General features: G+C 41.4%; 1 protein-coding gene across 3 annotated transcripts in view; it reads left to right on the top strand.

The window, feature by feature from the left end:
* The first annotated feature begins 46 nt into the window (after positions 1-46).
* pde10a (phosphodiesterase 10A) overlaps positions 47-12,302 on the top strand; it is a 32,248-nt gene continuing 19,992 nt past the window's right edge. Inside the window, exons 1-2 of one of the 3 annotated variants that reach the window (XR_003295825.1) lie at positions 47-352; positions 9,549-9,680. Coding sequence is in view for 2 of the 3 variants with exons in the window: in XM_026309096.1 (XP_026164881.1) it covers positions 289-352; positions 9,549-9,680 (196 nt within the window). In the remaining variant the exon portion in view is untranslated. The remainder of the gene's footprint in view (positions 353-9,548; positions 9,681-12,302) is intronic. The other 2 variants (XM_026309096.1, XM_026309095.1) reach the window with 2 other exon arrangements.

Raw genomic sequence — 12,302 nt, 5'->3', positions numbered from 1 at the left:
ACCACGCCGAGGAGGAGGACCGACTGTAGCTACACCTCGGCCAGCGGTGCTGGGTTATAGTGCTGGTGGAGGGGGGGGTGGGGTGGGGGCAGCACACTGCTCTTCTTGCCCTTCCTAAACCGTGCACAGCCTCAAGCATTGAGGACCCTGCGTCTTGGAATAGTTTTGTTTTTTTATTATTATTATTATCATTATTTATTTATTTTTTTGCCCAGACGCACCAAGTTGCAGCTGCAGAGGCGCACTTTTCTCCGTGGCTCCTCTCTCCTCTTGCGCTCACAATCCGACATGGAAGATGGTCCGTCTTCAACAAGCTGTTTCAGAAGGTTAACGGACTGTTTCCTGGGTGCAAGTAAGTGTTTTTCTGACCAACCCTTAGAAAGAATAGTAGAAAAACCACAACCGAAATTTAAACCGAAAAAAATAAACACCGCTTTAACTTCTACTATGGTAAAGAACATCAACATATTTATGGTGTTTTATTTTTACTGGTCATGCAGGGAGACGCAATTTACCTATTTGTCCGTCCAACTTTATGAATGACAGACTGATAGTTGATCTGGATGGGTGGGGACTTCATTGGAGGAGGACCAAGCAGGACTGCAATTCGAAAAATGTACCGTGTGTAATTACTTAGCAAATGAAACACATAGTGCGGGGGTTTGTGAATCCCACGGTGCGGTCTGTCACGGAGGGGACGGTCAGCGGTGCTGCAGTGAGACATGGCATCAAAAAAGCGAAGCGACGTGTGAGCAGTGTGAAAAAATGTAATCTCGCAAATAATCGCACAGAAACGTGTTTAGGAAAACAGTAGATTATTATAAATCTTTTATACTTTTATTGAAATACTTATATTGCTAAAAAATATTCATATAATACTCAAAATATTCAAAGGTTTCATAATCTGTAGCTGTGATAAATATTTGCTGTCCTCATAAAATTAATGATGGATTTTCTGTTAGCTTTTATTTTGTAGCCTACATTTTTGGGCCCAGTATGATGAATGTAAGAGGCAGATTCCCCCACAGTTACACACTGTTTCTGTTAAAAATACAACTACACATATTGAGAAGAAAGTTTGGTGGATTCATAGTTTAGTGAAAGCCCTCTTTGCATGTTTTGGCATTCTGTCTGTTTTTGTGTCTTGGTAACATTTCTATGGGAACTTACTGTAATTCATCATTTCTGCGATCATAATTTACTCTGTGTGCCAGATGAATAATTATGTCAGTGGTTCCAGTTGTGTCAGTGGCACCTCAAGTGACCTTTAGTGGCAACCCTGTAATAACAAGTTAACAGTCTGGGATGCTGGGGGATGCCAAAGTACACACATAGCAGTAAACTGCAGTCATGGAATGTATTATTGAGGTACAGTATGTAGGTATCCCGCCCTCACACTGACCAAAAAAGGACAAGAATTTCAGATTTCACCAAGCTCCTCACTTTGTGAATTTACAAAACAAGAGTAGATGTGGGTGGCAGTCAGGGTCGAGCACCTCAGAGGAACATCTGCAGGATCATGTTGTCTAAATGCTCTTTTCACAAAGTCATTCACAAATTTGTTGGCCCAACAAAAAGCTCATCATCGACTGTCCGTTTTATTTTTTTGTGTGAGCAGCACTCATATGTATGCTGTTTTTTTTTTTATGTTGTACAACTGTCAGGTAATCTGGGTTAAAAGTAAGATTAATGTGACGCGCCGTTTGCCTCCTCACTGCATGTCCCTCTCTGACTGCTTTCAAATCAGAAAATATTTAATTTTCCCATTCACAGCTTTTTGACAGTGACAAAAACACACGAGAACAGATTAGAAAACAGGTGATTATATGCTCCGTATATTTTTATGGCAATATTTACATCAACACTTCACATCAAGAAGGTTCCTGGTTCGAATCCCGTTCGACCTCGGGGTCTTTTTGTGTGAAGTTTGCAAGTTCTCGGTGTGTCTGTGTGGGTATTCTCCAGGTACTCTTTGGACTGTGGGGTTAGGTTCATTGTTGATTCTAAATTGCCCATAGGTGTGAATGTGAGCATATTTGTCTGTCTCTATGTGATCCCCCTTCGGCAACCCTGGCAGGCTGAGCGGTAGATACTGAATGGATGGATTTACATAGACTGCTTTCTGCAGGCATTAGACGTGATAGTTGAAGGTTGATGTTAAAGCTGTGTGTAGGCTCACAGTGTGGGAAACTACATGTGCATGTGTGTGTGTTTGTGTGCATTGTTTGTGGATACTTCTGGTCAGTATCAGGGGTCACTCTGGGTCTGCCCTAATGTGATCTCTCAGGCATTTTCAAAGCCAATTGGCTGTCGACGAATTGCTTAACTCAGTGAAGAAGCCTGCATTGTCAGGCCGGAAGTGCTCAGGCTGGATATTTCCTGCCTCACCGCATGCCTTCTCTCTCACAGTGAGGACTTCTCTCAGCGCTGTCACATATAAATACATATAGCGACACAATTGCAGTATAAAAATTAAAGCTTGATTTGATTGGCTGAACAACTCCAGACCAGACTGAGCACATGCCAGATAGTTTTTCTTTGTGATTTGTCTTTGGTGTTTATTTAAACTCTTGGGAAATTCAAGCCAAAGAAAAGTAGCTTGTTATGTAGTTTGAACCCTTTTTTATTTCAAGATCTGTGCAGAACTGGATCAGTGCCAGGCTACATTGTATGAGCTGAGCGGTGAAACAGATGACATTCTCCTCGAGGCGTCCGTTGACCCCCGTCAGCTTGTCATGGGTTGGTATCTGAGGGGATGGGAAAAGGCCACATGCATGTAGATTTCTTTACAACTTGTCCTCGTGTCAAGGCTCATAAAAGAACACGACACTGGAGAAGATGCAAGGATCTGTGGTTCTCATTACCGGGTCCCCATTGGCCCCTCTGCAGAACGGCTGCAGAGTTCAGCTTTGGTCCAGATGTGGAACAGGGAACATGACCCTTGATTACTGATGTGGCTCTGGGGAGGTGGGGGGGGGGGGGGGGGGGGGGGGGAATACAGCGCTACATCAAATCACCAGTTCAGGCGAGATGCAAACTTTTAGGCAGTGGCCTCAGCTTTACTGCTAAAACTAATCATCACTAGTGTTGCAGTGTGTGTGATCTACAACCTCTGGCTGCCATTCAGTTTCCTCTCACTGGAGGAAATGCACAAGAAAGTTTTGAGCTCAAGGTAAAGGTTGACAGTGTGTCTGTAACTGCAGTTAGAGTGTCGCCGCTTGTCTGTGACCACACTATTAGCCTGTGGATCAAGGAACATGCCTTATCTATATCTCACTTTGCCATTTATAGCCCTTGTCCTTTACATCTAATGACCTGGACCATGGTAGTGGAAATAATGCAAATTACATTTCCATGGAAATCTCCCTCTGTGTGTGTGTGTGTGTGTGTATGTGTGTGTGTGTGTGAAAGAGAGAGAGAGAGAAAGAAAGAAGTGTTTGTGCAGTGGTGTTTGTTTTCGCCATGTGGGGGTGTGTCTCTGGAAGTGATGGGACTGCAGTTAAAGTCCAGGGTGAAACAGCGTTTTCTTAATTTGTCACCTTTTCATTGACTGCTGTATTGATTTAGCTGCACTGGTCACCTCACTGTTGGCTCATGTGGAATAGGAGGAGGGTGTATATGTGTGTGCTCACCTGCATTTACACACACACACACACATACACACACATAGCCAATTTCGGAACCACATGCTGAGTCAAAGGGTTTTCATCTTCAGTGTTCGCTCCTCTTTTGCTGCTCACTAAATGTCAGCGTTAGACGCTGCGCTCCAGCCTTCCAGATAAGATAAGAACCACATGCTCTTTCCACCTCCTGGCAAGGGAGTCCCAGGCGGACCTGCTGACGCACGCACCCTGCAGCCCGCCCTCTCCTCTTCCCTCCCCTTTCCTGCCTCAGCCTCATGTCAGGAAAGTGAAAAGTAGTACCTTGGCAGCTTGCCCTTGACTCTGTGCCAGAAGGAGTGCGCTAGAGAAGTGGTCTTTTCCCTTTTTCTCTCATGTGCATTTTTTATCTATGTGTTGCAGAGGAGGAACATCTTGCTCTCTAATCATTGCCACATCGTCTCACAGTGGCACAGAAGACACACGTTCACTTCTGCTCTGGCGTTGTGGCACACATAGCTTACTGCTTCGTGGGAAGTAGAGATGAGTGACAGAGATAGGGTGGAGCTTTTTGTTGTTTTTAGCAGCTCTCCAAATATTCCTTTATCTGCATATGTGAGTTCATTGTGTCAATGAAAGCAAAATTTTCTTTTGAAAGTCCCCAGGAATTTGAAATCATTTATAGCAAGAATAAAACAACTGAACTAATCCTAAATTTAAAAGCAGCCTTTCACATGTACCTACTTATAAGTCTTGTAACCCAAAAACAACAGAAGTCACATTGCAAAATGTTTGATGGTATTTTCCACCATTACTGCCATTTTCAGAAACTTAGTCATTATACGACAGATTAATCAATGATTTTTTTTTAAAAAAGCGTTTCACTGAAATTTCAGTGAGATGCTGATGTATAGGAAACATACAATACAAGTGATATGTGAATGAGTCAAACACGCTCAGCTGAAAAACAATTTCATTTTAAAAATATAGTCCTTCAAGTTAAACAGAAGTAAAATAGGGGTTTCTTTGCTTTTCCTGTTCTCTGCAGGAGCTTCCTATAGATGTTGCATCAGAAATACCCTGGGGCTTTTGCTATTGTGTGCCATTTATAAAGGTTGACCTGCAAACTTATGACATCTCACAAAATCCAACTTGGTTTTAAGTTTGATTGCTGATGGTGGTTTCATTACTTTAAATATGCTATACCCATACACAGGCTGAGAAAACATTTATTGGAAATGCATTTTATTATACAATGGACTGAATGACTTACATTTTATAGCATCTTTACAATCCATTTACTTTTCCATATAAAATCATCGCATGGTTAATTGATTTCCTTAATAAAAATGCTCATAAACTTGAATCGTAACACCCAAGGAAGTACTGTTTTGTAGTAAGAAGGTTTTGATGCCTGAAATTCCATATTAATACCACAAATTGATGGTCCATGCTAGCTGCGTCCGCAGTCAAACGGGGTGTACTCATACTGAAACTTGTACTGTGTGTGAGAGCACCAAGGCCCAGACAACTACAACTGGATTGGCCTTCCTTTCCCAGTCCCAGGGTGTGGTGTGCTGTAGTCAAGATAAGTGTTATGCAACAATACCTAACTGCATGAACTCAGGCTTCAGTTTTTACACAGGAAGCCCAAGTCTGAGTCAGACATCAAAATATTTGCCAACTGGGTTTCAGCCACTCACAAACATGTGAGTTACAGTATGTTTGTACTTTTACTCGAGTAATGGTTTAAGTGCAATTTTGAGGTAAACGCAATTTTAGTATTTCTGTAATAAAAGTTTATCCCACTTTGTTTTGCTCCATTACGTTTATCTAATAGAAAGTCAAGATTTTACTTAAAAATGTTTTACTTATATTTTACTTAGATTTAAACATAGATTTAAATTCATCTTTGGACTACACCAGTGGTTCCATGCGTCTTTCTGGTTTGAGCCCCTTGTCAAAAAGTAGTGTAGTTCCAGCATCACTTTACACATGTTTGTAGAGCAAAAGGTTCTAAACCCCAAAACCCCATTAATCATGTCACAACCCCACAGGTTTATAAAATGACCCTTTAGTCATAGCGCTTTTTTTTGTGTTGTTTTCTTTGCAGAGTGAGTACTTTTACATGTGATACTATAGGTACATTTTGTTGATAATACTCCTGTACTTTTGTGGGATTCTACTGCATATTTTCATATGACAGAGCATTTTTACCTTTTAAGTAAGCACAGGCTCTGCCCAATCACAGCTTAGGCATAATCATAAGCATGTTAAGTAAATGGCAGTTTCCTGCCACAGCCTTTGCACAACCTACAGTATGCAGACAATTTAAAGTCATAAATACGGGAAGAACCAACTGCTCTGTCAGAAATCAAATTAAATTGGATTGAATCAAATTAAATGCAACTAATCTAAATAAAAGAGCCAATGGATGAAGTTAATGCAGATGTGGACATACTTTTTAGTTTGATGTTGTGTGTCATTGAGGGCATGAGGACATGTTTCTCTATCATGTTTATCAGAATCAAATGAAATGCATTTTGATCTTTGCATCTTGACAATACTTGTCTTCAGCCTCAGTGGTTCACTGAGGTTTGATAAAATTAAATTTAAAAGAAACTTTCCCACAGCAGTGCCTCTCTACCGATTGCTTGAGAACATGTGGTTCCCAATGGGGTTAACCATTCTGGACCACAGCACATGGGACAAATCTACTGCACCTTTGATTAGCTGCCATAGTCACAGGCTCAGGACAATGACGCATATCCCACAACTCCGAGTGTCACTGTGGTCACATTAAGTTGAGCTGTGGCTCAAAAGACTTCAGAAGGAATCAGGGGGAAAGCCTGTAAGGGCTGCAGAAAGTAGGAGCAAAGTCAATCACCATCAGGCTGCAGTATAGTGGCACATGGGTCAAACCAGTCATTCCTCTGGCCCCTTTTTCCAGAGAGCATCAATAGAGATTGACAAATTTATATTTTTTAATGTGATACATATAAATGCAACAGTGGAGTTTAAATGACCTGTGATGTTTAAACAATGTGTTATTTAAATAATTTTTTAATTAATGCATCATCAACATTGTTCTGAAGTATGTTTAAAAAAAATCTTCTTTGAATTACTACACATTTATATACAATGAAAAGACCAAAATCAATAATGAATTGATTTTACTACTAAAAAGTGTGTGTGTGTGTGTGTGTGTGTGTGCGTGCGTGCGTGCGTGCGTGCGTGCGTGCGTGCGTGCGTGTGTGTGTGTGTGTTTCTGATGCAAACCTGGTATAGCCTACTTGTCTGTGCAATAGAGCTCCATTGTCCAAAAAGTAATAAAAACAGATGACTGAGCCACACTGGGTGAGTTTTTCCCTCATTATGATGAGTTTGGGCACTGTAGTTTATTTTGAGCCAATCCCAGAAACACTGTTTTTCTGCCTGAAATAACCATTAGAGCACAAATGTGTATTAATCCACTGAAAATAGTTCCCAACAAATGCAATATTTAAATAATGTATTCAAATAATGTTTGATAAAAACTGCAGTGCTCAGCTGTTTTAGGAAATGATTTTGTATTCTTATAATGAGAACATGTGTGTATATATATATATATATATATATATATATATATATATATATATATATATATATATATATATATATATATATGTTATATGTTATATGTTCTCTCATAGACAGAGAGAGAGAGAGAGATTTATTGTAAGAAGGAACAAATCAGCACTGATATGTAGGGAAGTCACAAAGTATCAAGAGATATAAACATGTTGGTTGGATTTTTTTTTATTTTATTTTTTTTTTGCATTTGGACTATTGTAAAATGTACAGTATGTAGGACTGTATATAATAAATACATGTACATTTACGAAAAATACAGACAGTATTTTAGCTTAAGTAGGCACTGTCCTGACAGTGATTAGCTGACATGCACTGTATTGTGCTACTCTTTATAATATCACTAACATTGAATTTGCTCATACTTTACTTTCTCTTTCCTGAACCTTTTCATGAAAAAGTCCATCAGCCAAAGCAAAGGTTAAGGGTTGACTTCAGGGTCAGAAATAAACTGTGGCTGTTTTAGAGAAACATGGTTTGGGTTTTTTTTTCTTGCCTTGAAGGCTTCACACACTGTCCTAGTGTGACTTACTACATTTAAGCAGAAGGATGTATCTAGACCATACTTCTCTCATCCATTACATGCCCAAACTCCTTATCACTACTGTTTTTTCCCCCACGGAAATTTGACATTTCGCTGGTTGTGTTCATGTGCACACATATGATAAGTTTTCAGAGCCACAAAGCGTGTATTTAAAAGTTGATACAGAATCCTTGTTTTTCTTTCTTCCTTTTTTTTTTTGGTAGTATCGCTAATGACAGTGGCTTCTTTGTGCTTCAAATAGGACAAAGCTGTAAGGGTCTTTTTTGCAGTGCTCCCATGTTATTCCTCTCCTTCTGTCCCCTGCAGCTCCCTTCCCCCCAACCCCTCCACCCATAACTTTCTCAGATTTATTAAGCTGTATTCTGCAGATGTGCGTCAGAGCTGGCCAGGAGTCTCGTGAGGCGTTCCGCTCCTGAAGAGCTGTGTCTCGTGTCTGGACAGTGTCAGACTGCACTGTCCTCCCCCCACCCAGATTTATCCCCACCTCTGTTTGCCTTATTTTCCTGCAACCACAAGCCTGCTAGACCCACACACACACGCACACTGAGCAGATGATCCATGGTAACTGATCAAATGATTTGTTCATGGTGGGGAGTGGGGAATAAATCAAAGGTCATAGGTAGCTGCTTACATTGTTTGCCGGAGTCAGTTTTATTCTAAAATTAAATTTAATTCAAATAAGTAAAAGTTATTCCTAAAATATACGTTTTTTAACACTTTCTATAGACACGCAACAGGTTTTCTGCAGCTGAAGTGGATGCTTCTGTATCTTGCATCTGATTTTGTTCTGTCATCTGGCACAGGGGTCAAGTTTGCGCCACCCTACATGTACTGTTTTGCTATCCACAAGTGTCCATTTACTCCCCTGATATCACACAGGATTTCAGACAGACACCACACTTGGTAATATTTCCATACCCTGTGTGTGTGTGTATTTGACTGAAGAACACATGCCTCCCAGCTGCAAATCCTCCTGTGATTCATACTCAAAGGGAGTCTACACAGATGCTGCATATAACCAGACATTTCGTGAGAAAGCTGCATAAAAACAATCAGGGTCGTCTGAATACAGATTTTTCTCTACTATGCAGTTATGACAACAAATCTACAGCTACAGTGTACCATGTCATAAACTGTTAATTCAGCAATGAAGTTCTTTTCCAGGAATTTATACTTTGGGTTGCATTTCATGTCAGTGCTGCATTCACGGTTCAGAAAGTTACATGTTTCAGACACATGCTCAATTTGCATGAGTGCTCTAAACATGATGGTCATGACGGCCTTTCAGACGCCAGCGGGTGTTTTAAAAACAACTTCCCCTCAGTGATGGTCTGGCAAATGGCTTTTTTCCCTGACAACAAAGACAGTAAACAGCAGCACTTAGCGAGCTCTCAAGAACCTAATTGCCTATTAAGCACAATCGAGTCCTCCTTTATCCTGCTGCCTCTGTTGGGGGCTCCTATCCCAGGAGACACAGCCTTACAGTAAACATTACGGCGCTAGAGCTTTAGCTGGAATCTAGGTGCTGCTGCTGTTGCTGCGCTGATCTCATGCTAAAGCTAGAGATGACCTTGCACAGGCTGATTATCAGGAACACTATGGGCCCATGTGAGATGTTATTTCCATTCTCTAATTTCTTATGTTTCTCTCCTCCACATTTTTCTCGTATGATTTTGTGCAACATCCACCAGTGTTATTTGTTTATTTTTACTTAATCATGAAGAAAGTTGGATGGTGCATGAACTAAAAACACATTGTGTCTCTGTGCTCTTCAGGCTTGACAGATGAGAAAGTGAAGGCCTACCTCTCGCTGCATCCGCAGATGCTGGATGACTTTGTGTTGGAGAGTGTGAGTGCAGAAACATTGGACAGATGGCTGAAGAGGAAGACCAGCAGCAGGCCTGCAGGTAAACCCACTTCCACACACACAGGGACAGACATGGAAACACACACATGCTACAGCTCACTGGATCAGTGTAACATGATGATTGGCTCAGCGGATTTCAGACACTGAGGTGTAATTTCTGAAATATTTTGCTTTGGTTAAATGTTTGTACTTTTTAGCTCACATAATCCTATATGAGTTCCCGACTAGTCAACCACAAACACTGGCTGCCCTGAATATCTGCAGCCATGTCCGTTGTTTGCTTTTATTGTGATGAAAAACTGAAACTTTTTGTTTTATAGAACAAGGGATAACCAGAGCAGAGGCAGAGTGTGCCTCTGTGGGTTGTTTGGAGCACAAATCACTCATCTTCACATGTGTCTCCTTTAATCATCGGTGTGTGTGATAGACAATAGAAGAAAAGCAGAGGGAACGGGCCTGTCGGGTGTTTACGGGTCATTAGATGTGTTTGAGCGGGCCGAGTTGAGTCGGTGCCGTGCACTCCACACACAGTGGACTGTTTCTCAGACCAACCGCATCCATCAAGGGCCCACAGGGCTGGCACTCTGCCCAGTCGAGCTGCTGACGTCAGAGGCGACCTCCAGAGACATGCAGCCGGCTGAAGGGGGCCCAGGGGAGGGGTAGTGGTGGTGGTGGGGAGGGCTGTACTGGCTCAGGGTGTGGGTGTGTTGAAGTGAAGAGGGAAACTGGCGGAGGAAGGATTTGTCACATTTTGGAGCTGCGGTTGCTGCCATAAAGAGGCGTTGATTTGTCCAGTGTGAGCCTGAGTTTGAAACAGTTACCGTTACACAGTATATATACCTGTGCCATACATGTGTGTTTAAGTTTACATGTGTGAGAAAGAGACAATAATCTCTGTTGCCATGTAGCTCAGGTTAGAGAATGAAGTCTGTGCAAAGCCAAATGTTGAGTCACAAAAAGTTTTGGCCTCATGTTTCTGTGTTTGTCACAGTTTTACATTATTGTATGAATCCTAAAATGAAATTCCCTCAGTGCAAAGGTCAAGATTTTTCCCATGCTTTCCAAATTAAAGAACCATACCAACTATTTTGTTTATCACAGATTACATTATTAAAAGCTGTTTTGGTAGGAAATGGTTTCACACTCTGCTGTTTACAAAGTTTACAAGGCCATATGCAGCTTTAGTGTCAGTGTGTTTATTGGCAGCATTTAGTAAGAAATGAAGGAGAACTCCACCGATGTTACACATGCTTCAGGTCTTGGGGTGTACCATTCCCTGTGTGACAAATGTTGTGTAAAGCTTTTTGTGGCTCTAGAGGAAGCTGTGAAAAATTCAATAAACTTCCTCAAGTGACGTCACTTGAATCAGCACTGGCTGGAGCTGAAGTCTGAAAATGAACTAAACGTGGGTGTATGGGTGTAAAATGAGCTTACTAGACCTCTCTAGCCCACTCCTCATCTCTGGCACCGAGGCAGGAGATCTTTGACAGCTGTGCAGTGCAGACGTTAGTCTGTAATTATGGAATAAATTTGGTTGTTATAATTAATAAACATCTTGACTAGTCTCTCATAATGTCCCTCCCAGGGACGATCTTTGCAACACATCACTAGTGTCTCTCTAAGTCCACTTCCTCTGCTAGCGGACCACTGTGAGAAGGCTCTGCAGCTTCTTCTGTGTCTTCCTCTCAGCGGCTGTGTCCACTCAAACACAAGCACTGTCTAAATTCTGGTTCATTGCACAGGCTGAATGCTCACTGCTTTGAGATAATGGCTGGAATCTGACTTGTAGATTTATTTAACAAATGTCTACTCTGGTAATTTCCAGTTTAAGTCTATACTGATAAAAGCGGGACCTATCATCATGTGATCGTCACTGCTTCCTGGAAGCAATCCCTGCAGCCAGTCCTGTTCTCATGTTCTCACTTATCATGTGATGGGCAATACTAGATTACATAAATCAGTTTGTCTGCGTGAGTGTGTGTTTGTGTAAAGATCCAGAAAAGGCCTTCACATTTACACACTTGTTACTGCGTTGAATCTGATGTGTTATTATTACAAATGTGCTTTGTCATCAGAAGTGATTTTTTTTGTTGTATCTTTTATTTTGACACTCTCTTGTTTCATATAGTCGTTTATCAAGATGCGACTTCAGTTTTCAGTCCACATGTTGGTGCGTCATAACAGTGTGTTACAGAGCAGATCAGTCTTGCAGCAGCCAGCTACTGAACACAGTGAAGCAGAACACGATTTCCCAGGATCCCCTGCTGATGTCATTTGACCATCACACCTCTCTTGACCAATGTCCCACTTGCAATGTTTACTTCACACCACACCCCGTCAAGGGGTAATTAATAAATCCCAAAAGCTCTGCTGCTTCCATCCAGAGGCCCTTCAATACTCGACTGTGCCCACTGCGACGCACACACACTCACATACAGATACAAAGTGTTAATGTGTCTGTCGGTCAGACTGCACAGAGGCATTTTAGCTCTGAATTTCTGCTCCTACAAGGAAGGTTGTGGATGAAGGCTGGATAAAGTCTTCATTGTGCTATTATTGGTTTGTTTAGGATGTTTGATATAATTTAGCACAGTGCTATTATTTGTACTTCCTCTATGAAATACGTCCCCACAAAGGAGTTGCACAGGTAGTTCAGATACAG

This window comes from Mastacembelus armatus, chromosome 15, assembly GCF_900324485.2.
Source record: "Mastacembelus armatus chromosome 15, fMasArm1.2, whole genome shotgun sequence".
Lineage (NCBI taxonomy): Eukaryota > Metazoa > Chordata > Actinopteri > Synbranchiformes > Mastacembelidae > Mastacembelus > Mastacembelus armatus.
Note: the sequence above shows the minus strand (reverse complement) of the source record. Positions and strands in the feature narration are given on the sequence as shown.